Consider the following 27,380-nt stretch of genomic DNA (forward strand, 5'->3'; position numbering starts at 1 on the left):
CATGGTTTAAGCTTTTGTATGCATGCACACTTCTTCAGATACATTGATAGGAAGTTGCCACTTCATACATATAGAGGGTGACATATTAACATACACATAACGAAGATGTTTAACAAATGCAAGAACCAAACAGGAATAACAAGCTTAGTTTATATGGTCATAATTTGTTTGGATTTAATTCCAGGGGGAAACATAGTAAGGCAAATAAATATATCAAAATTGGAGATTGATGTATAAATGTACTCTTCTTGATTGTGGAATGCTGAGAGTAATTAACTGAGACCCTGTTGTTAAATTCCATCAGTCTCCTCTCAAGCATGGAGGTAACTAACAGCATCCTTTTCTTTAGGTGTGGGAACTGGTTGCGCAGTGTTATGTCTCCTATGTCACCAGATCAGAGACATACATTCCAATATACCATTCCAAATTACATTACATCAGGGTTGGGGAACCTTTTTTCTGCCAAGGGCCATATGGATTTTTATAACATCATTTGCGGGCCATAAAAAATTATCAACTTAAAAAACAGTGCTCCGCTGAGGGAGAATGATTCAGGCCAGCAAAATTAATACAAATAATTGTTTTCTATTAGAAGTCATGTGGGGAGAGCCTAATCTTGCACACAAACACACCCAGCCCACCACCCTAGGCAAATGCCTAAGTCCAGGGCTTTTTTGTGTGTGACAGTAACTTTTCCAGGCCCTGCAGTATATCTGGGCCCTGTGATCCCTGCCTGGCCCTAGGGAGTCTGCTGCACAGCGTGGCTGGGCCCCACGACCCTTGCTGGCCAGCTAGGCCCCAGAGAGGCTGCCACATGGCTCAGTTCGGTCCAGCAATCTCCGGGGGCCACACCAAGTGACCTCAAGAGCCATATACGGACCTCAGGATGGAGGCTCCTCACCCCTGCATTACATTCTACTGTTCATTTCATTACAATCACTATTCCAATCTATTATGCCAACTAAGAACAAAAAATTCCAGGATTTAACAGGGATATTGGTTTCTGATCTCAATACATATGCTAATCTAATTCAGTCCTTATATCTGTATTCTCACCAAGTAGGGCTATACATCCTCTTTATTTTAGCGTATTTCTTATTAGGCTTGGTCTGTCTTGTTTCTGTTTGTCAAACTACCAGACGTAACATTGGTAGGTTCAGAAATTATTTGAAAAAAAGTGATTGCTAAGCTAAGAATCATTCTTAGCCATCTTGACGTAGTGGTTAAGTGCAGGGATTCTTATCTGAGAGAACTGGGTTTGATCCCCACTCCTTCACACCTGCTGATGTGATCTTGGATCAGCCGCAAGTTCTCTCAGAGCTGTTCTGCTCAAGAGCAGTTATGGGAGAGCTCTACCTCACAGGGTGTCTGTTGTGGGGAGGGGAATGGAAAGGAGATTGCAAACTGCTCTGGCACTCTGTGGCATAAATCCAATTATCTTCTTCTTCATTCAAATGGTCTAGTAGAACAAACTGAATGGCAGAAGTATGTAATGGGAGCATTCCAAATTATTTGCCTTAATCAAGACTGACAGCTACCTTTTATTCTATGTCTTACAGTTGCATGACAGCCAGAGATTAGACAGGTACAGTTTCACCCATCATTGCAAATCCTTGCTAGGATAAGCTGCACCTATTGAATTCCTGCTCATCATACCTAGTGCTTAGTTGCCTGGTCTGTTTTGTGGTATTTTGACTGGTCCCCAGCTTTTGATTTCATCCTGAACCAATTTACCTTTAGCTGAACTGGATGGGCCTCTACAGCATCACACTGGAAGACGCAGCACGAAAAGTACACAAATAACACAGTCCCCACCCCTCCTGCCTATCAGCCATCACAGCCGCCGTCTTAAATACTCAGGCCTTGTTGATGGGTCATTCTTTTCCTAGGGAGGAAAGGCAGCCTCGCGGGTTTTTTGGAGACTCAACTCCTACGATTGCTGCTGTCAAGAAACTCAAGACACCAACTGCTATCAAGAAACTCTCACGCCCCTTACTTCGCCGGCCGGCTGTGGCAGCAGCAACCTAGACCACTGGAGCATCTTTCTTCGCGATATAGTAAATCCTGCCTTCCAAGGATAGGCTGGCCTCTCGGCCTCTGCGGCCATTGAGAGCGATCGCTCCCTCTGACATCACAATCCGGGCCGTCCTGAGTGTTCCAATAAGATCCTTCTGCTCTAGAAAAGAAGGAGATGCAAGAGTGACTCATGGATTCCTCTCGGGGCTGGCTCCTCCCTCCCCGCCCTTTCCCAGCCCCTACACATGGGCGCCCTCGCAAGCCTCCCGTTGCTGAAGGGGAGGAGTTGCTGGCTGAGGCAGTTTTGCCGTGCCTTCCTTTCCCCTAACTCTGTCCCGCACCTGGAGAGAGCAGACTTGTATTCAGACTGCCCATGGGGCATGGAGGAGGAAGAAGCGGAGGAGGAGCAGCAGCACGTCTGCACGAGCTACCCTGCCATTCCGAGTATCAGCATTGCGGTGGATGAGACGAACGTCCAGCCGGGGGCTCTGCAGCTGATCCGCAAGATGAGACCACAATGGGAGATAGCGCGAGTTAAAACCAAGGTACAACCAAAGCACAGAGTTTCGTTGCAGGCTGTTTGTTGCAAGCACCCTCCTGGCGCTAGCCGGGTGGGAGGCCGGGCTCGGAGGAGCGGGTATGAAATCAAAGGAAATGAATTGAAAGGAGGAGGGCCGAAGGGAGGGTGGAGAATGAATGGAGGGTGGAGAATGAATGGAGAACATTCAACAAGTCTAGACTGGGCTTGATACTAGATGGAGGTGAACTGGGCACACGCCTAATATTTTTTTAAAACCTCCATAGGTGCCCTGTACATTACATCCTTCCATTAAGACTCTCAATAGCACCATCGTGTGTGTACAGTCAGAATGAATCTGTTCCAGCGGTCAGAAGGGTGACTGATTGGTTGGCATGGATTATAAGGGTGCTGCACATTCTATCCCATGTGGCTTCCAAACACAACCTTAAACTCCTCCAGTGTTCCCCCTCGGAGATCGTGAAGTGGTCACAATAAACTGATTCATAAGTAAACAAGTTGTATACAAAGCACTGTGCTTCAGTTTAAGCATGGTGCCTATTTAGTAGGAGGTTTATGCATGAGACAATGGGAACCAGTGCTTACTGTTGAGAGGGTTGGCAGTTGCAGCCTCTTTATAGCCAAGCTAAAGTTCTCTTTTCTGTTGCTTCAGTTTTCACATGTGTGAAAACTGAATCAACATGTTTTTATCCTCCCTGTCAACACAGAATCAACATGTTTTTATCCTAGGTCAATGTAGCCCCATCCACTTGTCCCCTTGACAGTAATAGGGCATTAAAAAAGGCATTTTGTGGCACCTCAAAAATGGGCTTTTTTCTTTGTGGACTTTCTAAGCGACTTCGTCAGATGCCTGAAAAATCTCTGCACAAGAAAGTTAAAAGCCATACTGTTTGTGTTTCATGGCATTACTGTTGACACTCTTGTTTCTCTACACATATATATAGTCTGCCGCATAAGGACATACTTTGTGCATCTGATAAATGGTTTGTCTATCAAAGGATATGCCACAAAAAACATGTAGTTTTTAAGTAGTCACAGGATTCCTTTTTCAGTTTTGGTAAAATCTTGAGTTTTATATGGATATCCTCAGATGGTATGTCTTGTACCTGTGCCTTTTCGCCTGATTGCTGCCTAGGGATAACTGTCCTCATCTGATCAAGTTCACAAAAGTCTATTCTGCCATAAACCTGCTAAGTTTTAAGAGGGCACAGCCACAGGGCTCCTTTTTGGTTTTGCTGTAACAAACTATAATACAGGCACATCCCCCGAGTAATAATGAGTTTGCTGTAGTTTCCTGTACTTACAAATGCATGAAAGCAAGCCCCAAAGAGCAAGAAGCTGCCACAAAATTATGCCCATAGACTGCTTTGAGATCCCAAAAAGAGCAGTTCTATAGAAGTGCAGGTCTTGGAAGACTCCCATTTGTACTTCATATTAAAGTATACTGGAACAAAGAACTTGCAGTAATTCATGCATATGGAGCCATGCACTAGTTCTGTGTGGCAACAGCTGCCATTGTATAAGCAGTGCAAATCTGGGAAATGTATTTACTGTAACTGTTTTGACTGGGGCAGGCAAACAGTTTTGAATGAATGAAAGCCCCCTTTTGTTACATGGAGAACACACAGTCCCTGGCTCAAAGGATTTAGTGGCACATTCTTGCCTTGAGTCACAAAGTGCAGCTTTGCTCAGATGAGCATAAAGACTTCAGTTGCAGCATGCTGAATCTCTAAATAAAATGGGGGTGCTGTGCAATTTGCCCAGTTAAGATGGGGAAAATGGTCTTCGGTTTGCTTCAGACATGGGCTGAAGAGACCATGGAAATGTCCCACATGAATCCTCTAACATCAGGGCCAGATTAAGACATGCTGGTGCCCTAAACAACATCAAATTTAAGAAGCCCAACAGCATTTACCAACAAATGGTAACAAGGGTGGGGGTATTTCAGGGCCCCTCATAATCTGAAGCCCTAAACTGTAGTTTGCTTAGCTTCTGAGTAAATCAAGTTCTGTCTGAAATCGTTGGCATACTTTCATAATGGCATTGAATGTGCTTAATTTTAACATCTGGCAGCATCATCCTAAGTACAGTTAGACCATTCTAAGCCCATTGACTTCAGTGGTCTTAGAAAGGGCAACTCTACTGTGGATGGCACTGTCAGTTCCTAGGGGACTTGGTTCTTACACTATTTACAGGGGATTCACAATTACAACAGCAGTACTCTATTCCTTTGTTAAAGAGGTGATGTACTTTTCAGTTAAATTTAATTCTTGCCTCACAGTTTTGTTTTGCTTCCATGCGAAGAAGAAAAATAACAACTCTCCGTTACTCTCTTGCATTGAGTAAAGGGATTGTGGAGAATGCTGCCTTTGACATGAACAGGCCAATCAGTCTGACTTCAATACCGGGAAAGTTGGTAGAAACCATTATCAAGGACAGAATGAGTAGGCACATTGATGAATACAAGTTATTGAGGAAGACTCAGCACGGGTTCTGCAAGGGAAGATCTTGCCTCACTAACCTGTTACAGTTCTTTGAGGGGGTGAACAAACACGTGGACAAAGGAGACCCGATATTGTTTACCTTGACTTCCAGAAAGCTTTTGATAAAGTTCCTCATCAAAGGCTCCTTAGTAAGCTCGAGAGTCATGGAGTAAAAGGACAGGTCCTCTTGTGGATCAAAAACTGGCTAATTAATAGGAAGCAGAGAGTGAGTATAAATTGGCAGTCTTCGCAGTGGAAGACGGTAAGCAGTGGAGTGCCGCAGGGCTCAGTACTGGGTCCCATGCTCGTTAACTTGTTCATAAATGATTTGGAGTTGAGAGTAAGCAGTGAAGTGGCCAAGTTTGAAGATGACACTAAATTGTTCAGGGTGGTGAGAACCAGAGAGGATTGTGAGGCACTCCAAAGGGATCTGTTGAGACTGGGTGAGTGGGCGTCAATGTGGCAGATGAGGTCCAATGTGGCCAAGTGCAAAGTAATGCACATTGGGGCCAAGAATCCCAGCTACAAATACAAGTTGATGGGGTGTGAACTGGCAGAGACCGACCAAGAGAGAGATCTTGGAGTCGTGGTAGATAACTCACTGAAAATGTCAAGACAGTGTGCGATTGCAATAAAAAAGGCCCACGCCATGCTAGGAATTATTAGGAAGGGAATTGAAAACAAATCAGCCAGTATCATAATGCCCCTGTATAAATCGATGGTGCGGTCTCATTTGGAATACTGTGTGCAATTCTGGTCACCGCACCTCAGAAAGGATATTATAGCATTGGAAAAAGTGCAGAAAAGGGCAACTAGAATGATTAAAGGTTTGGAACACTTTCCCTATGAAGAAAGGTTAAAACGCTTGGGGCTCTTTAGCTTGGAGAATCGTCGACTGCAGGGTGACATGATAGAGGTTTACAAGATTATGCATGGGATGGAGAAAGTTGGAGAAACATCGACTGCAGGGTGATATGATAGAGGTTTACAAGATTATGCATGGGATGGAGAAAGTAGAGAAAGAAGTACTTTTCTCCCTTTCTCACAATACAAGAACTCGTGGGCATTCAATGAAATTGCTGAGCAGTCGGGTTAGAACGGATAAAAGAAGGTACTTCACCCAAAGGGTGATTAACATTTGGAATTCGCTGCCACAGGAGGTGGTAGCAGCTACAAGCATAGCAGCTTCAAGAGGGGGTTAGATAAAAATATGGAGCAGAGGTCCATCAGTGGCTATTAGCCACAGTGTGTGTGTGTGTATATAAATTTTTTGGCCACTGTGTGACATAGAGTGTTGAACTAGATGGGCCATTGGCCTGATCCAACATGGCTTATCTTATGTTCTTATTCTGTCCAAACTTTTGCTCCAAAGAAGAAAAGCTCTAATATTGTACTTTAAAACTGCCTTTGTTGTCTTGCAAGCATTTGAAGCATTGCTGCTTGGATCTTCCAGTTTCAATTTAATACTGAAGTAAAACTGATCACATATCAGTCCCATAGCAGTGTTGGGCTCACTGAAGTCATAGCTACCACTAAGAAGGTACCTTTTGGAGGCTCTCTCTTTCCCTAAATTCCCCATGGAAAGAGAGAGAGGAGCAACTCTTACCTGTAGGGGGCTCCAAAGCCTGCATGCATATGTTACTGTGGACAAGTGGAATTGGTTACATTTTGAGCTCTTCCAGTTTGGCTTGGTGCCCTAAGCAAGTGGATTCTCAGCAAGCATGGGGAGTTGGTGGCAGAAGGATCATTACAAATTTATAAATTGTTGAGTATAATTAGACAGAAAAAGCAGAGTGAAAATTAATGGTAAAGGTCATCTGCAGAGAGCCAGGAAAGAAAGGGCTAAAATTAGACCATAAGTTCTTTAGAGCTCTGCCCATCTATGCATGCCAAACACTTCATGTCTGTGTGTCTGTGGAAAACAGCCATTCCCCAGCATGGTCAGGCTCAAAGAAAGTGAAGGTGTGCTTTTCTTCTCTCCTTTTTCCCTACAGCAACTTGGGGAATGGAGTAGGGCAATGTCCTAGGAGTTTGGAGGGAAGCAATCTGTTCTCAGCCTCTTGCTTCTTGTTAACTATATTTCCAACAAATTGCCAGGCTTTCAAATGGCCCCCACCTTCTCTTCTGTCTATCCATCGCTGAAAACATTGCTAAGGGTAGAAAAATGGACAGGCCTATTTCTGCAGCTCTGGCTCAGCCCTATGGTTGCCAGGATGCTGAAGCTGTCTCAGTAAAGTAGTGTTATGTGTGTTGTGGGGGGGACAGAACTAATGTTACTAAAACAAGTGAGGGGAAAGACAAAGCTAATTGGAAAGTGAAAGGCTGAATGCCACAGTCAGAGTTCACAGGCTTAAGCTTGTAACGGATAATGCCATACCCACAAGTTGACTGTGTCAGAGTTTCTGTTTAGATTGCCTGACAGATGTAATCAAGGCACAGCAGATTTATGACAGTTAAGGGATCTGAAAGCAGTGGCAGGTACATCCTAGCAAATCTCCTTTCCCACTTACAGCTCTGTGAGCTAGATGTCCATCTTCAGAGGCCAGAGAAAACAAGACTCTTGAACACTAAACCTTCAGGCATGGTTTCTTCTGCCTACTGTAGTGTTCAGGACTCCTACTTCACACCAGACTACCTGAAGAAAAGGATGAGCACCTGCACCACTGCAGTATTAGGCCAGGAGGCATGAACTAGTCAACATTCTGTCTCCTGTGGGAGTAATAAAAAGAAATAGAAAATCATCTGAGATAGGTGACTTTAATGGATGGACTCCCACATACCTGGAGCTCTGATAGCCGGGTCTGGGGATGCCATCGGTTAGAAGGCATGGTCGTCTTATGAGGGGCAAAGAAAGATGCATGTGAATTTGAGGCAAGGACAGGGATTATGTAGATATTGGATTTATATTCCTCCCTCCACTCTGAAGAGTCTCAGAGCAGTTCACAATCTCCTTTACCTTCCTCCCCCACAACAGACACCCTGTGAGGTGGGTGGGGCTGGAGAGGGCTCTCACAGCAGCTGCCCTTTCAAGGACAACCTCTGCCAGAGCTATGGCTGACCCAAGGCCATGCTAGCAGGTGCAAGTGGAGGAGTGGGGAATCAAACCCGGTTCTCCCAGATAAGAGTCCGCACACTTAACCACTACACCAAACTGGCTCTCCTACACAGTGATTACTGACAAAACGCAATCTAAGTACTGGTAGCTGTACATTTATTGGTTTCTAAAAATATTAGGGGACAGAGAGAACAGAAATCTGAAAAGTCAAATTTTAAAGAGCAGCAGCTACTGTGTTTGAGGTTAACCATACAGCTAGCTAGATCTAGAGGGCTGTTTTATAATCAGCAAATGAAGAAGAGGAGGAGCTTGGATTTATACCCCACCCCCCACTACCAGAAGGAGTCTCAGAGAGGCTTACAATCTCCTTTCCCTTCACCTCCCCACAACAGACACCCTGTGAGGTAGGTGGGGCTGAGAGAGCTGTGACAGAAACTGCTCTTGAGCAGAACAGCTCTGAGAGAGTTATGACTGATTCAGGGTCACTCCAGTAGGTGCATATGAAGGAGTGGGGAATCAAACCTGATTCTCCCAGATAAGAGGAGAACCACTACACCAAACTGGCTCTTTTCCAAACAGTATTGGGACAAAAGGTGGAAATTAAACGGTATAGATATACTGTCTGAGACTCCAATGTCACCCTGTGAGAACAAACATTTTCTTCTAGGATAGCAGGGGTGCAGGTTGTTCAGTCATATTTACATAGGGCAATTGGGGACTGATAGTTAAGCTGCTAAAACTTATGTCTTGGCATGCAAGGGGAATAAATATCAGTAATCCTATTAAAACCCACAGTAAAAGCTCTTGGTAAGCTTTATAGCAAACAGAAGTTTAAAACAAAGCCAGAACTCAGGTCATCATAATGTGGGTATTGCAGAAGAACAGTTGCAGGAATGCATACAAAGGGCATGATTTTTAATTTGCGTAGCCTTGTCTGTTCATGTCCAGGGGGGAGGGACTGTGGCTCATTGGTAGAACATTTGCTTTCATGAAGAAGGTTCCAGATTTGATCCATGGTAGTTAAAAATTCTAGTAGTAGGTGATGGTGAAAGACTTCTGTCTGAGACTATTGAAAGCTGCTGCTGGTCTGAGTAGACAGTCCTAACTGTGATAGATCAGTCTTCTGGTTCAGTAACAGGCAACCTCATGTGTTCGTCTTTGTCATGCTGGAGAGGAACAAAGATATATATGGATTTTTGAATTTTTGTCTTCTGGGGACTGAGCCCATGCAGACACTGAAAACAGCTCTTTGGTGCGTGTGGCTCAAATGAAAACCTGATTCCTGCACTGGCAGTTATAATCATTGTGTCTGTTTCCCTTAAAATGTAGGTAGCTTTCATTAAGGCCAAAGCAGTTGGTGTTAGAATGGCCTGGGGGCACCTACAGTGCATTGTTACCTCTTCTCATAGGCACTTTTGTTGTGTATTTTGACAGCTGTTGATACCTTACCCCCCCCCCCCCAAACTATCTGCTGATAAGGTTTCCATCACAGCCTATCTAAAAAATCCCCAAGGATCACATGTTGACTTCCTAACCATAGTGTTATGGACATGGTGAAAAAGGGGCTGTTGAATGTAAGAATTTTTAATAATTTAATGGGAACTGAAGGAAGAATTCCGTATGCTGGGATAGCCATCCATGTCAGACAGAGGCCAGAACAAAACCCTCTGTGGGGAACCATCGAAACAAAGGCAGGGATGTCCTTGTCCGAGACATCTCCAGTGCCGCCCCACCCCCTGCTTTTTTATGCCTCTGGAACTCAAGTTGTTTGTGTAAAGCCAAACTCTGCCATAATTCAGGGATGGTTCTCTGAATGATGTAAGATATATGCACTGCTTTGAAGAATTCTCCACCACATCTGATTCATACTACTCATGTTCAATAAACATATCTTTGAAACAATTCATCCATATGCAGTTTTTGTTGTTGGCATTTATAATAATGTTGGTGCAAACAAATATGTAATCATGTCCCCTCTACCTGTTTCCTCTTTTAATGCTCTCCTCCCTGCTTGAATACATGAAGCTGCCTAATACTGTATCAGACCATTGGTCATTCAAGGTCAGATTGTCTGCTTGGACTGGCAGTGGCTTTCCAGGGTCTCAGGCTGAGGTCTTTCACATCACCTGCTCACTGATCCTTTTAACTGGTGGTGCTAAGGATTGAATATAGGACCTTTTGCATGCCAAGTAGATGCTCTGCCACTGAGTCACAGACCCCTTCCTGGTTGCAGAATGTATACATTTGATCAAGCTCTGATTTTTGCTCACAGCAAACTATTCAGGTGATCCTCCACAAGCATGATGTTGTCAAGAATGGGATGGGGGTGTGAAGTGACTGGCCATAGGCAGAGTGGTTTTGTGAACTAGTCCTTGGTTTGCCCACCTTTTCTTTCCCAGCACTTATAATTAGTCTGAAATGCTACCTAGGCACAGTAAGCATTAGAATGTTCTAAAGCCAGACTGGGTTTCAAGTTTTTAAAAACCTAATTTCTCATTTTGTTGGTCCTTGAAGTTCTTATATTTGAATTAGACTTGCATTGTCTCTGTGATCATCAGGGGGCAAAAACATGCTAGAGTGACATTAAAACTCTTCTTTGTATTCAGCCCTGCTAAATGGACTGGCTTTAGCATCCCACTTCTTCTCATAGCTGCTCCACTGTTGATCCTGCTGCTAACAAAAAAGAATGTCTCTAAACAGTGTCTAAGAGTTCACAATGCAGGTCTTATCTCTTTCCCTGAAATCTGAGCTGCCCTGAGCTCCATCTCAGAACCATGTTTTAATGCCAGGACACAACCTCAAAAAAGGTTATTAACACAGAATGTAATTGGGTTGTCCTAAGAAATACTATGTCCTGGCTTCCAGTCTTCCCTACATGTTCCAGGTAACAGTCTTCTCATGAAATGGATGGAGCTAAATTTGCCACACTTAAATGGTCTTAGGAAGCAGCAACATAGAAAATGTGGCAAAACTACTTAAAACAGATAGCATTAGGACTAGCTGCACAACCAAAGGAAGATGTTAAGAAAGGCAAGGACATTGTTTGAACCAGGGGAGTAGCTGTGGGTGACCAGTGCTTGTGTTTAGGGACTGAAACACCAGAAAGAATTTCTTGGTATCAGTGGGAGCAAAGTGATTCAGAGATCTGGCTCTAACAAGTTTGATGTGTGAAGCAGAGTATTAATGGAAAAATAAACATATACCATACTTCATATATATATTGCTGCATTGAGATCAAAATAATAGTATAGCATTCACCAATTTATATAGTGGGTGTACTTTTAAAGTATTTGAAGTATTTAATATACTGTAATCCTCACAACAACCTTGTAAACTAGGTCAGTACTGTTTATCCCTGTATTGGAGCTAGCTGACTGAAAACCAGTGGCTTGCTTAAGACCCTTTAAGCATTTGGCAGATGTGAGGTTGTAACCAGTGGTAGTGGATTATATCTTTAAAGCAAAAATATTGTGTGTGAAGCAGATGTGAGGTGCAACATCTTCACCACAGACACTGCAGCCAAAGCATGTCTTCATGGCCAGCGATGATTGTTGCATTGATGTTCCTCTAGCAGCCACTCTGGCAATGAAGAAACAGGGTGATTCATGCATGGTCATGCTGCTTAAATATGGTCACATTATTATTGCTCTCCTGTTCTTTCATGTGTTCAGCTTAGTTGCATGGAACACAGCTCCTTTTCCCCTAATAATATACTTGTGATTGCTACAGCAACCTACTTCCTTGTATTTTCCAGCCCTGAAGTCTGTGATATTAGTACTAGATTTACAAGGTCATAACTACAGTCCCTCTTACAACAAAGAATCGGCAGGTTTTCCATTATTAAATCTGGAATATTTTCTGGCTAGTTAAATGAATGTTGTCCTTGACAGCAATAAAGGTTGTCACAGCACTACCAGCTAACTATCTTCTGTTTCTTCATTCCTCAACCAAGCTCTTCACTGATGGTATTACCAACAAGCTCATGGCTTGTTACACAGATGAGAACATGAGGGATGCGGTCCTGGTGCGAGTCTATGGCCGGAAGACGGAACTTATTGTGGACCGAGCTAATGAGCTGAGGAATTTCCAAGTGCTTCAAGATCATGGTTGTGCCCCCAGTCTGTACTGCACCTTCGAAAATGGCTATTGCTATGAATTTGTGCAGGGGAAGGCGCTTGGACCCGAACATGTGCATCAACCACAGATATTCAGGTGTGTGTGAGGTGGGAGAGGTTTTTGTACCATATTCTCTCCCTAAATAGATGAATAATTCTGACCACTATCAAAGCTGAGGGTGCTTGAGATATTGTACCTAGGACTTTCCTGTGCTTCTAGTTTTGCTCTGCTTAGACTTCCACATTAGCACAACAAAGTCCTCATTTGCTGTGCACCCCCTTCCCCAGCTCCTCAATTGTAATGTGATAATTAATTTTGATAATAGCAGAACATTCTGTTGATTCAAGATGGTCTTAATTCTTCTAGCACCATATCTCTGTGAACCTAACAGGCTCAGCTGAAAGGTGATGTTTCTTTATTTTAAGTAAAATGAAGCTTCAGTAAGTAAATACTGAGGTAAAATTTGGGGGTTATTTTTAGTTGTTCTATTAATCTGTAAATTTCTGTCTTACTCAGTGTGGGAGTACTGAGTCTCCTCTTCCCATTGATCATTGCAACAGTCCTGTGAGGTATAATTCATGACAGTTCTATCTGACACTTAAACCATTACTCCGTATTGGCTGTTCACCATGCTCTGGCTTTCACTTTAGAAGGAAATATACAGAATTAGCTAGGCACATTGTTTCTTTGATCTGGTGCAAGAAAATTCTCCATTTTGAGGAATTCCCACACATTGTACAGCTGTTTTCATTGATGAGATTTTTCAGACTTCCATTTTGTTTCGGGAGTCTAATTTTGCTTCTCTGAGAACAAATGATGCTAAATTTGGTAAACATATTATAGCCATAAACTGAATTAAGCAGTAACATTTTAGAGTGATTTGATGATTTCATACTCTTACTGTCAAATGACTTGAATTCTTAAACAGCTGTGCAGGACATGGAAAAAAATATCTTTTGGGTCATGATTCTAGCAAAATAAGCCCTCTCCTATTAATAATTTTTTACTTTATAGGTGTTAAGTGCCACTGGTTGATAATCTTGAAGATTGTATCCTTAACACATTTACAAAATGAAGCATTTCTCAAATACTTGCCCTTTGTAAATGGAATACTTTTGCTCCAGTCAATTTGCAATTCTGCCTGCTGATAGCCTTTGAAATATCTGTAGAAAGTAGAAGTTAACTGTCTGATTCCTGACTTCCAAAAATATAACAGATTGTCAGATCTCATTATTATGGACCAGGCAAGTGTCTTGAGTAATAAGTTTACAGAACCTATTAATATTGATCCTATATGATTTTGTTTCTGCTATTTGTTGCTTGCTTATAATCAACCGGCCACAAATCAAGTACTAGTGATGTCTGAAATTTTAAATGAAAGCAATAATCTTCCCATCAGTTTTAACTACCTTTGTTACCATTTGGATCATAATCCAGTTCTTAATTGTTTAAATCTTTAACATTCAATATTAGCAGAAGAAAGATTGATTGAAATAGAAACTGAACTCTTGAGAGATGGTTCTAAATGTCTCAATTCCATGATTCCAACTGGACCCACACATTCTGGCCAATAACAAACTGTTGTTGGAACAGGTGACAGGAAGGCAACAGCAATGCATTGCTGCTTTAGAGAGAGGATAGCAGCAGTTTCTTCTGCTTGGTCAGAGTTTTCCAAATGAACTCCCTCTGGCCATTTCAGGGACACTGACCTATCTAGACTATGGTCTACTGGTACTCCTGTTGAGCAAACAGAAGATGTAGCAATGGCCTTGACCAGAGAGCAGTGACCACTCAATTGCTGTGTGTGTCCTTTTGCTGTTCTCAATGATAGAGAGAACAAGAAAAAAATGACCTTTGATATATTAGCATTCTGGCTTCTGTCACTTATGATAATGTGTGCCAAACCTCAGTGTTAGCAGAGCGTGTTCTGCTGAATAAATGTATTGCTTTCAAAGAACCCTACCAGAGTCAGCAGGACACTAATAGTGCAGACCTCAGCAAGTTACACCCCTCACAATCCATTGAAGTCTGTGGTCTTAGAAAGATTTAACCCTGTTTAGCATGGCACTTTTTTTACTTGCCATATTCAGTAACACCTTAGAATCCAAATTCCAGTGATAATTTCCCCACCTTCCCTACCTTCCTGCTATATTGTGTATGTGTGTGTGAAGTGCTGTCAAGTCACTTCTGACTTAAGGTGACTCTATGAATTAATGTCCTATCATTAGTGGCCATTCTCAGGTATTGCAAACTGAAGGCCATAGCTTCTTTTATTGAGTCAATCCATCTAATGTTGGTTTTTCCTCTTTTACTGCTGCCTTTAACTTTTCCTAGCATCAGGGCTTTTTTTGAGCAGGAATGCAGTTCTGGCTGGCTTGGTGTCAGGGGTGTGGCCTAATATGCAAATTAGTTCCTGCTGGGCTTTTTCTACAAAGAAAGCCCTGCCTAGCATCAATGTCTTTTCCTGTGACTCTTGGCTTCTTATAATGTGACCAAAGTATGAAAGCCTCAGTTTAGCCATTTTAGCTTCTAGCGAGACTTCAGGCTTGATTTGGACCATAGCGTGGTTATTTGTCTTTTTGGTGGTCCATGGTATCTGTAGAAGTTTCCTCCAATACTGTTTCAAAGGTATCTACTTTCTTCCCATCAGCTTTCTTCAATATCCAGGGTTCACACCCATACATAGTAACAGGGAAAACTATGACATGAATTAACAATCTTAGTCACCAGTGACCAGTGAAACATCCATACACTTAAAGATCTTTTCTAGCTCCTTTGTGGCTGCCCTTTCCTGACTTCTTGGATGTAGTGTCCCTTTTGGTTGATGATGGAGCCAAGGAATAGAAAATCTGAACAATTCCAATTTGTTCATAATTAACCTTAAAAGTTGTGCTGTATAATAGAAGATACTGGATTTATATCCTGCCCTACACTCTGAATCTCAAAGCAGTCACAATCTTCTCTTACCTTCCCCACCACCACCACAACGGCCAACCTGTGAGGTGGGTAGGGCTGAGAGAGCTCTCATAGCAGCTGCCCTTTCCAGGACAACTCCTATGAGAGCTATGGCTGACTCAAGGCCATTCCAGCAGCTGCAAGTGGAGGAGTGGGGAATCAAACCTGATTCTCCCAGATAAGGGTCCACTCACTTAACCACTACACCAAACTGGTGTGGTGTAGCAAGCACAATTCCAGTGGGCATCCAAATAAGACTGAAGGCACCACAGAAAGTGTTGTCAAGTTTGGGCTGTGTTAGTGGGAGTTCCACATTTTACAGGAAAGTCTACATTTCAAAAGATGTGACTGTACACATCTCTTTTAGGGAGGAAAGCAATTTGACCCTAAACATCTATTGTAGGGAGGAAGGCAATCATGGGTTGTTGGCTTAATTATCTACTGAAAAATGGTTCTCCCTCCAGTTCTCCAATGAACTAATATTCCAGAGTCCAGTAAACTGCAGTCTTGTCCAAAGGTGCTGATGTAGATGCTGCCAGTTGGCATCATGTTATGATACTTTAACCAGAGCAGGATTTATCATATTTAGATAGCACCTTTTCTTCTTTTACCCATTTGGAATGGAATCAGAAGTCCCTGCATGCTAAAGTCAGGAGCTGTGTTTCTTTTGCAGAATGCCTTTTCTTTTGACAAAATTACTACAGCCTACATGGCAGTGCAGTGACCTGTTTCCAGAGCGTTCACCAGTATGGTGTTCTCTGTTAGCTGCATGAGGGTAGGGGAAGAGAGAAGTAAATTACTATCTTTTCACTGACATCTGTGGAGCAGATCCAATTTACAGATATTTAACTAAGAAACTTTTAGGTTTGTTTCACAGTCGCAATCATAAAAGCACTTAGGTGACAGAGTTTACACACAGCATGCTGGACTTTCAGAATGGACATTTCAGTTGAAAAACTCGATCAGTTTTAACTGCTGTCTTCCAGTTTCTTGCAGTGGAAACAACAGCAAAGAATTTTTTTTACAAATAACCACTGAATATATATATTTTTGATTTCCTTTTAGGCTGGTAGCCCAGGAAATGGCTCAGATGCACAGGATTCACACCAATGGGAGTCTCCCCAAGCCTTGCCTGTGGCAGCGACTGTACAAGTACTTTAACCTTGTGAAAGCAGAGTTTTCTAGAAAGACACTGAATTCCAGGTAAAGAAAGCCAAATGCCAATCTCTAGTGAAGGAATTGGTTACTCAACAACTTTAATAAATTTTCTTTAGTTTTACATATTTTATACATGGGCTACAGGGCATCCTGCCCAGCTGTGAGTAAAGAGAGAACTTATTAGCATTTAGGAAACAGCCAAAACCATTGTGGACTTCTTCCTCACCTTTGCTGCTGAAAGTTCACAAGATTTTTCCTTTTCAACATGATTGTGATTTTTTCAACCCTGTGAGTTGTCAGGGTTATTCTGCCAAAAGCAAGGGTTAGTTTCCTTTTTTGCTTTGAAGCCATGTGATTTAGCAGTTCAGGCTCAAAATAAACAATGTCTTGAGGGCTGAGGTGGTGGTATGATTAGGTTCTTGATTAGCATATGAATTTAAAAACTGAAGAGGTTACAGATGGAGGCTTTATAAAAAGCATGAACATTTGATGATGAAAGATTCAGGTGGGTAGCCGTGTTGGTCTGAAGCAGCAGAACAAAGTTTGAGTCCAGTGGCACCTGTAAGACCAACAAAGTTTTATTCAAGGTATGAACTTTCATGTGCAAGCACACTTCTTCCGATACCTTAACAATTTCATTTTCTTTATCATTAATCTTAAAAATTGTGCTATATAATAGGAAGTGTATTTGGACTCAAACTTGATTATGGAAAGGCTAGAATATATATCTGTTGGGGCTTCTTGTGGAAGTGCTTCCACTAGTGCAGGTGTGTCAAATGTCCAGCCTGCAGGCTAGAACCAGCCTGTCTAGGGCTTTCATCAGGCCTGCCGGGCTCTTTTCTCCCATCCCCCTCCTATCCCCTCACCCTTTGAAGCGCCAAGGCTGCCAAAATTCTCTGCTTGCCTTTGCTGGCTACAGCAGGAGCAAAGCTGCAAAGAAAATGTGGGCTCAGAGACCTTAATGGAAAATCCATTCCATGTTTTCCTTGCAACTTTGTCTGTGCTGCAGTGTGTTTCAGTGGAGTGGAGCTCAATTTCACTTCAGCGTTCCTCATGCTTCCCAGAGTTGTGTCCTTGCAAATAAAGGGTTGATGCTTTGAGCCAGCTTTGTCTCTGCTAAATAGAATTGAGAACTCGTATCTAGTAAGTGTGCTAACCTGGGACCCCACAGCCAAAGGGGAATATTACACTGAGAGCCATTGCCAATCTGAGTAGACCTGGGGGGGGGGGGGGAGCTTGCAATGCCCCAGCCATTTCATGTTTTCCCAGGCTGAGAGCATTTTATATTTTTAGTTTCTGCTGTGATCCTTGTGCTTTTTCTTGATGCTTTATTTTAAAAATCGCATTGCCAAATCCCACTATACCCTCACCTTTCCATTTTAAACAAAATATTGCAAGGGTTTTAAGCATGTTTATATTTTAAGTTAAAAATAATATCTTTAATTGTGTTTGCCTTTGTCCTTTATAAAGTTTATATATCTGCTATCTGACATTACATTTTATGACACACACGGCCCAGCCTCACAAAATTCCATTTATGTCAGATCCAGCCCTCCTAACAAATGAGTTTGACACCCCCGCACTAGTGTCTCCTGCATCTCTGAAATAGAAATACATATTATACTTCTGACATGGCAGTCCAGAAGTCTTTTGACATTATTACTGACATCCAAAAATGCATCCTTGTCTTATGGCACAGGGGCAGCATTTCATACTTAGAGGTGCTTCTAATAACAATTTCTATCTAGTTTATTCGACTGATAAGGCAGTTGGTCCCCTACCTCAAACGCAATGACTTGGTGACAGTGATTCATGCCACCGTCACCTCGAAATTGGATTACTGTAATGCCCTCTACATGGGGCTGCCCTTGTCTCAAACCCGGAAGCTTCAACTAGTGTAGAATTCTGTAGCCAGGCTGTTAATGGACCTTCCCTTGCAGGAGCACATTCAACCTGTGCTGAAAGCACTGCACTGGTTGCCCATCGAATACCTGGTTTGTTTCAAGGTGCTGGTTCTTACCTTTAAAGCCCTGTATGGCCAGGGACCTGCATACCTTAGGGCCCACCTTTCCCCACATGTTCCCCGGAGAGCACTTCGGTCAGGGTCACAAAATCTGCTCTCAATCCCTGGCCTTAAAGAGGCCAGGCTCATGACAACTAGAGCCAGGGCCTTTTCTGTTGTAGCCCCATGCTGGTGGAACAAGCTCCCTGAGGAAGTTAGGGCCCTGCGAGAGCTCACACAGTTCTGCAGGGCCTGTAAGACGGCGCTCTTTCACCAGGCATTTGTAAATTAAGATCATAGGCTACAACAGACTCCGAAACAACTGGACTCCCTTGAACATTAACCTAAAATAGATCTTTCTATTGAACATCCAGCTGGAACAACAAAGAGAAAATTTTAAAGATCATTATATCACTTGAAACAGTTTTATGTTTTTTGTATCTTTTTATATCTCAATGTGGTTTTATATTCCACTGCCCTGAGCCTGCTTTAGCGGGGAGGGTGGGATATAAATTGAATAAATAAATAAATGAATATTCTCCAGTGCATGCTGAAGTGAACAGACTTAATTTGGAACATTGTTCTTACGCAGGTCTGGTTTACATGGTTTTAATGCAGTGCAGCCATCTGTTCCAGTGCTACTTTTGGCTGTTCTACATATATCATGGGTGGGAATAGGAGGCCAAAGCACTGCATTGTCCAAAGAGCAGTAAATGTGTTCAGTGAAATCAGTAAAAGTAGATGTAGCTCAGTCACCCATGAAAATAGGTTGAACATAATGCTTGAGTACAAAGGTTTAGTATTGTTTTGGTCTTAAGCGATTTGGTTGCAGAAAGAAGGGGCAGAGAGAGAAGGACTGATCTAATTGGTATATGAGAGAAGAAATGTAAACATAATTTATAAGAGATACAGAATTCTTGTTTCCTCAGATATTTTGTCTTGTAATCAGGGCTTTTTTTTGAGCAGGAATGCACAGGAACGCAGTTCCAGCTGGCTTGGCATCAGGGGTGTGGCCTAATATGCAAATGAGTCCCTGCTGTACTTTTTTCCCTTTAAAAGCTCTGTGCAAAACAATGGTGACATCAGGGTGTCCCCTAATATGCCAATGAGTTCCTACTGGACTTTTTCTACCAAAAAAGCCCTGCTTGTAATCATAAGTTTTTTGAGAAACTGGCAGGAGGGGGGGACATAGCTAGGGAGGACATAATACAGAATCAGCATTTCTGTCCCCCCCCAGATATGACCTATACATTTTTTATTAGTGAGATTTGCAAGGCATGTTAATGGTTACTGTCTGCAAATGAAATGGCACCATTTTTCCCCCTCTTCTCCCCAAGCATTCAAGAAGTGCCTGTTCCCAGTCTAAAAGTGCTAGAAGAAGAGATTTGCTGGATGAAGGAGCATCTCTCTCAACTTGGATCTCCAGTAGTGTTCTGCCACAATGATCTGTTGAGCAAGAACATAATCTACAACGAAGCAGAAGGTTTGTTACAAATACACAAAGGTTTTTACACTGGAAAGAACATTTAAAGTGTACAAGCAAGGGGAGCCCCTTTGTCCCTTTTAGAAGAATCCTTTCCGACGCTGTCTGCCTTGGCTTTTTCAGGTCATGTCCACTTTATAGATTATGAATACACAGGTTACAACTATCAAGCATATGACATTGGCAATCATTTTAATGAATTTGCAGGTAAGCTGATCTCCCCTCTTCTCCCTTTTATTTGTCTGAAGAGAGAAACTTCTATTTCTGTAACCCTAATTGTCCCAAGATGGTTTCAAATGCAGGAGGGTCATCTTGCAGACCTTTGGGTTCCTACAGTATTTGTTACCCACTAGATAAAGTTATTATTGGAGGTCCATCATTGGTGCCCTGCATGTTTGAAATTAGTCTCTCCTTTAGCATTACTAGCAGGCCTAGAGAAAAATGCCTTCTCTCTTTAATTGAGCTTGATGGGAAATTGTTTTTCTTCACGCTGTAAAATGCTTCAAGTGCCCATTTCTCATTTTTCCTCCAAGCCATTTGGCAGCCCTGAGCATTGGAGAGAGCAGGAGATGATTAGGGTGCCAACTGGTCAGCAGAAGCATTTCCTGTCATGGAGGTAAAGAACAGGAAATGTCCTATCAAAGGGAATTGCCTTTTTGCCAGAGGTTATTAACAACAACTTATCAGCTACATGATAAAAAAAAAAACTGCTGGAGAAAGAGTACCCTTACCAAAATAGGGTACTTTACAGTTGAACACTAATTTGAGTTTGTTGCAAGATTGTTTCCCTCCTCTGATTTCTGCTTACAGGGCAGAGTAAAAGCAAGCTCCTTTGAAAGGGCCTACATGTAATTAGCTCAGTCTCAGCATTAATTCTGTACCAGCTGAGCTTTTATAATACAGGAAATCATTGTGTGGCTAATCATGTCTGTTTCGATCCCTGCTTGTACCATCTGTTCCTTATAGATCATAGAAACTAAGCAGGGTCAAACTGGAAGACACCTTTTTTTAAAAAACCTGCAGGATTTGGTGCAGACAGTTCTCCAGAACGAGAACTATGTTAACCAGATGGAAAACTGGCTTACTTGTTATGTGATCACTGTGTGAAGCAGAGGAAGAAAGGCATAGGGGAGCAGGTGGGAAAGAGAGCACTCAAGAACGGGCTAACTCTACCCAATACACAACCATAGTGTCTGGGTTCAAGGGACTGTCAACCTTTCCTTCTCCAAATAGTTCTGCTGCTTACATTTTAGCCTAGTACCTGCACATTTAGAAGCTGTGCAACTTGAACAACACATGTCAGTTCAATCAATATCAGTTCAGTGTGATGACTCAGCAGTGCAGACAAGCCTTAAAATGAAAGAGTGAAGTCACAGAATGGCTGTCATTTGCTGGGAGGCAAACTGACTTGTATTGATTGAGCTGACTTGCATTATCACTCTGGTGAGCCATCCTTGCTACCCATCTCATTTTCTGGCAACTCCTGACTTCTGTTCCCAGGGCTGAATGAAGTGGACTACAGCCTGTATCCTTGCAAGGAGATCCAGCTGCAGTGGCTGAGGCATTACCTACAGGCCTACAAGAAAATGAGTCAGGAGGAGCCAGGAGAGAAAGGAAAAAACAGAGTAGGAAGTGGATCTGTGTCTGAAGAAGAACTAGAGACCCTCTATGTACAAGTAAACCAATTTGCCTTAGTGAGTATTTGCATCATGAAGGAAGGGTGGGTAAAAAGGGAAAGAGTTCCCTGAGTTACAGAGGCTGTAGGAGGAAGGGTGTGCAATTTGTGTCACCTGGAGGATCTGTTCTATATTTTTATTAATGTAAGCAGTTTGCATCATTACACTACCTATAGAAAAGCATTGTTATTACAACTTGATCTCTGTGCTTTTGCTCTAACCTATTGTATATTGTTCTGACCTGGATAGCCCAGGCCAGCCAGTTCTCAGAAGCTAAGTAGGGTCAACTCTGTTTAGTTTTGGGATGGGAGACCACCAAGAGTACCAAGGTTGTGACACAGAGGCAGGCAATGGCAAACCACCTTTCAGTGGCATCCCTTTCTTATTCTTTCCTAGCCCATATGCAGTCTTATTACTAAATTAAGTTCCCAGGAATGTCATGGTTTCTTTGTGCCATCACTTTCCCATTGTCTTCTTTCATTCTCACTTCTTGTTGTATTCCTGTTTCTTTTGCTTATCTGTGTTCCTGCTTTCTGAACAGCACATGAGGATCCCTGAGTAATTCATATCCTGAGGGCGTCTCAGGGTATGACCACACATTGCATTTCCCCGAGGAATGTTTCAGATTTCAACATGTGCTGTGGAATTCAGCACTTCTCAGGCACACAGGCCCAAAAAAGGGATTGGGACCATAACACATGGGGAGAAGTGGCTTGACCAGAAACTGCCCCAAGAAGTTGCTGTTTGCCCTATTTGGAAAATACAATGCATATATCATCAATATGTATGGAGCCCCAGTAGATCAAATAGCAGTTCTATAGGGCCTTTTCTGGTCAGAAAAATGGTGTGGGAGGAAATTCTAAGCCCCCTCCTCATGCACCATCATTATGATCCAAGTCGGGGCCATGCATCCCTGGGAAATAAGGAATTCCAGAACATGTCTCAACCTGAGCTGGTAATATTCCCAAGGGAAAGATGTCAGATGCAGGAGAGCTATGCACTGTGGCAAGTAGGGAAAACTGGCATTGGTTCTTCTTCCGGGAAGAAGAGGAGTAATGTGGGTAGTCTTCCGCTCCCACTTTTGACAGGCCACCTTGAGGTGTTCTCACATAAAGGTGGGAAAGGACTGCAAACATGTATATGGCATTCAAGAGGATCCCAAGTAGGGATGGATCTGTAGATAGCCTGCACATTTTCTGTTCATGCAGATGTGGTAGTTGGTGTATTTAAGATTCTGAAGAAAGGGAGATCTATATTATCCAATGAACCACTTGTCCTGATATAAAGTATCTAGGGTTTCTTAACTTACCAAATCCGGCTTTTTTCTTTTTAGAAAAATAATCAAGTATCTCACAAAGATCCTCAGTGAAATACCTTTTATATGAAAGGTATTGTAGAAGTACAGAAAGAATAGACATTAAGGGTCTCTATTTTTCAGTACTATGTTTCAAAACTGGTGGTTATGGGAAAGCTCACTGGAGATTTTTTGAAATCTCAAAACTTATAAACTCAATTCTGTCTTCCTATATGCAGTCTTATTACTAAATTAAATTCCCAGGGATGTCATGATGAATATGCTTATCTGTGTTCCTGTGCATGCTATATGTAGTGGTACAAATCAGATAATTTGGTGTGTGCTGTTTTTTCTACTACAACACTACAGCAGAATGAAAAACTGTACCTCCGCCAAATGTTTTCTTTTTAACTACAGAAGATGTGACAGTATGTATAGTCGGCATAAGATGATCATACTCCTTTAGAAGTGGGGTACAATGATCAGTTGCTACCACGCAGAAGGAACAAGTGAAGACTAGTAGGGCTTCTCTGAGCTTAATGTTCGAAATACAACTGACTCCTCACAGAGGTCCTCATGCTTCATATGGGCTGTCCACTTAGAGGGAAATTTTGTTGCATGTTTTTATAAATATATTTTTATGCTTTTATTTTAAAAATTGTAAACATCAGCAAATGGGCTTCACTGAATGGAAGAGGGGATGTGTGTTGGTGATGCCATAGGCACTGGCCAGTGTTACTCTTCACAGCTGTAGTTTTCCCTGGTTCAGCGGAATGAGCCTCTGCCCAAGCCTACTTTCTCAAAGATCAGTTTGGTCCCAGAAAAGGAGTGTCTGTATATACTATGAAAACACTTTCAAACCACCCATACTGCTCTTAATATGTAGTGTTTGTCCTTGACCTAAGTTTTCACTTTGTCTCTCTCACATAACACAACTGTTGTGTTCTTGATATTTTAATCTTCTGTTCTAGGCATCCCATTTCCTGTGGGCTTGCTGGGGCCTGATCCAAGCCCAATTCTCCACCATAGATTTCAATTTTGCCAAGTGAGTGTGACTGTCTTTGTTGAAAAAGGTCTAAGGAGACGGAGGTAGACTTGGGGATGTCACTTCTCCCTGGACAAAGGAGATTCAAGAACAATATGCTTTAATGCAGATGGAAGTGTCCATGAGAATCTCTTCACCTAATTGATTTGAAGGCCTGATATCAGTGCAATATCTTCAGTGCTATTAAACTCTTTTAAAATTATGGGTTTAATCATGAGTAGCACCAGAGTGGGTTCATCTAGCAATAAGTCTAACATTTCACAGTCAGAGGGCATAACTTCCATACAAAGCCTCTCAAAACTTGTTTGAGCATCAGATTTCTATAGCAGTTATTAAGCAATTCCAGCCTATATCCTTACATTGTAAAATAGCAGCTTGCTTTTGCAAGCATGCTCTGATTCTTCCTTCCACGTATGGGCATTGTGTTGGGGGGCCTTTAACATGTTTGTAGCCAGCAGTATGAAGGATCGTATTAAAACCAAATGTGGTAGAGTTGCTAGTGTGCTGGAAAAAGTCATAGTTGGGGGGGGAGGGTTAAAGGTTAGAGGTAATCATGCTAGATTCTTAGAGGTAGCCCTGCTATTGGTAGAGCAGCCATCGGCCAAGATGTAGTGGTAATCTATTTATTTAGTTATTACTTTAGTTTTCTATTGGCCTCGTGGCACAGAGTGGTAAAGCAGCAGTACTGTGGTCTGAACTCTCTGCTCACGACCTGAGTTCAATTCTGGCGGAAGCTGAATTCAGGTAGCCGGCCCAAGGTTGACTCAGCCTTCTATCCTTCCAAGGTCAGTAAAATGAGTACCCAGCTTGCTGGGGGGGAAGTGTAAAAGACTGGGGAAGGCAATGGCAAACCACCCCGTAAAAAAGTTTGCTGTGAAAACGTTGTGAAAGGCACCCCAGAGTCGGAAACAACTGGTGCTTGCACAGGGGACCTTTCCTTAGTTTTCTATCCCTCTCCTATCCACTTCATGATTTTTCTCCACTTCATTGTAATGCTTGATAATATTGGCTATCCACTTGCCTTGTTTGACTCCACCGTGTTGCATGGGCTAATGGTGTGGTTTTTATATAGTTGCATTGAGTTGACTTTAGCACTGTCCATACTTTATTATGTTGTTATACATATTATTATACAGATATCACTCTATTATTGGCAGGGGGGTTAAGATAGATTAGAAAGTTGGGCTGAGTAAATTAGAGTTTGCCCACCACTAGAACAACAACCAGATGTGTGAGCAATTGATGGGGAGGGTTCATGAGGCAGCAGTAATTGTTAGTTATTACACTAAAGTGTACATGGTGTGTTGAGTGGTGTGACAGAAATATGGGAGTATGAAGTACAGATGTTCATGTGAATCTATATAAGTCTTGATTATATACTAATATACTTTATTATATACTAACATACTATAATAAATGAGTCTTTACTACATGATGTTGATGATCACAAAACATAGTAAAAGTAATGTTGGGAAGAAGCATTGTGTAATTAGATATAATAACTGTCTTTCTCTCTGTGTTGTTCCACAGGTATGCAGACATAAGATTTAAACAGTACTTTAAAACAAAACCTGTAGTGACAGCCCTCAGAATGTCAAAGTGAAGTGAAAGTGGAAAGAGTCTTCTGGTTTGCAAGATTCCATACTTATTTTCTCCAGACTAGAGCACCCTGTCCTCCGAGATCAGTCTCTTCTGCAGTTGCTTCAAGGTTGAGAGGTCAGACATCATGAAACTGGGATGTAAAAGGAAATCACACCTGCGAAGGCAAAAATTAAACCAAGCCCCTGGACTGTGGCTGTGCCACCAAAGGATCACCTGCCACATTTACTTTCAGAAGGTGATATTAGGACATGACTTCTGGCAAGAGATTTTATTCATGGATTCTGGAGTATTAAGGAATGTTTCAAGTGCTTCCAGGCTTGAAGAGTGGAGGCTGAGAGATTTATGTAGCCTTAAAAGTCAGAGCTGGATGGAATCTTCTTTGTCCCATGGTTAAGGGAAGAACTGACAGGCATAGATTTTAAGCACATGCAGGATTCTGCTCCTGTGATCTTGGGCTATCCGGAGGACTGATAGCCTTCTGAATGCATAGGAACTCCTCAAATCCACTCTCTGCATATACAGGCAGTAAGTGCCCCCCACCCCCAGTTCTAGCTTAAAACTATCCAAACCAATTTTGGACCAAAACTGGTCTCTTTAAAGTGATAAAGGATACATCTTAAAGAAATATTTGGAGTCGTAAGCTAGTGAAGCAATCTCCTGGACCATTAACTAGTAAAGGGATTGCCTGTGCTAATTCAGCATCCACAGTACATGCTTGAGAATCTTAGTGGGCACTGTACACTATTTGTACCACTGTGAAAAGGATAACTGTTGTGGTTGAAACCTAATACAAGGGAAATGCAGACTCAGACATAGTGTTCAGCTACCATGGTTGCCATGTGAGTGACAAGTTTGCGAAGGCCTTGCTCTCACATCTTCTGTGTTTGCCACTGTTGCAGGGTACAGAAATGGTTGCATAGCTTAATGAAGCTAGGCTTCTAGCTGGTTTGCAGTGTGCAGCTGGTCAGCCTACCCCAAGCTGTACCCCAAGTTTATGTCAGTATGCTACTTTAAGACTTTGACATGTATGGCTACACATTGCTCTGAGAGATTTTCAAAAGATAGTTTACAAGGGTAATAAACTAAATGCTTGCCAGTAAGATAGAGGAAGCAAGCAATACCAGCAAAGCATAGGGTGACAGTTTTTTTGATCCAGGATTGCATACTGCTGGGTAAACAGAAGTGTGTGCCCAGCATTGTGGGTAAACTGCAGTGCAGACAGGCTTGGAGAACTATGTGCTCTTCCCTGACTAGTGATGATCCCATGGTTCATTTATTATTGTTAGATTCTGAGAAGCTGGAGTCAACTTGAAGCATTCCTTATAAGCTATGAACAACTAACATGGTGCTCTGTTTCACAAGGAAGCCACTTGGGTTTCTTAAGAAAGAGGACCAAATCTACACACACACACACACCTCTCCAGCAGGTTCTCCATTCAAAATGAGAAGAGGACCATAGTCCCAGCCAGCTGTGTCAAACTCTGCTTTCCTTGAGGGTGGAGAAAAGTAAATGAAATGGGGGGTGCACTGGAACTTGGGGCAAGGAAGTGCCCCATCCTTGGGTTAATATGACTGAGTCTGTGCTGTCAGAATCTACTAAATGTCATTTTTATTACCTGTGTGTATTTTTCATGGAATTTTATTTTCTTTATTGTGCTATGAATGGAATCAAGAGCACCCAAAGTTATACTGTCTCATGTATTGCTAGGGGGTTTAATATCCCCAGTGACCAAATTTTCACTGAATATGTATTTTGAAGCAAAGATAGAAACAGCCTCCTGCAGTCTTTTAATTGCCATGCTATTATAATTAACTTCCTTACTTTCAGGCTTCAGCTTTCAGGATCCGATTCCCTGTGGCTTTTCCAGGCTGGTGTACTGATGGAGAACAGCTGTCAGGAAAGGCCATTAAGTACCGCCTAGAAATTACCTCAGCCCAAGTGGGGGGTAGCCTCTGT

General features: G+C 42.3%; 1 protein-coding gene across 1 annotated transcript; it reads left to right on the forward strand.

Annotated features, from left to right (window-relative positions):
- The first annotated feature begins 2,185 nt into the window (after nucleotides 1-2,185).
- Nucleotides 2,186-27,380, forward strand: ETNK2 (ethanolamine kinase 2). Its single transcript, XM_060231387.1, has 8 exons — nucleotides 2,186-2,561; nucleotides 12,045-12,304; nucleotides 16,229-16,366; nucleotides 19,661-19,806; nucleotides 19,930-20,013; nucleotides 21,307-21,500; nucleotides 23,748-23,821; nucleotides 25,352-27,380. The coding sequence occupies exons 1-8, from the start codon at nucleotides 2,262-2,264 to the stop codon at nucleotides 25,422-25,424; spliced, it is 1,269 nt and encodes a 422-aa protein (XP_060087370.1). The 5' UTR covers nucleotides 2,186-2,261; the 3' UTR covers nucleotides 25,425-27,380.

The sequence above is a fragment of the Heteronotia binoei genome, chromosome 2 (genome assembly GCF_032191835.1).
Source record: "Heteronotia binoei isolate CCM8104 ecotype False Entrance Well chromosome 2, APGP_CSIRO_Hbin_v1, whole genome shotgun sequence".
Taxonomy (NCBI): domain Eukaryota; kingdom Metazoa; phylum Chordata; class Lepidosauria; order Squamata; family Gekkonidae; genus Heteronotia; species Heteronotia binoei.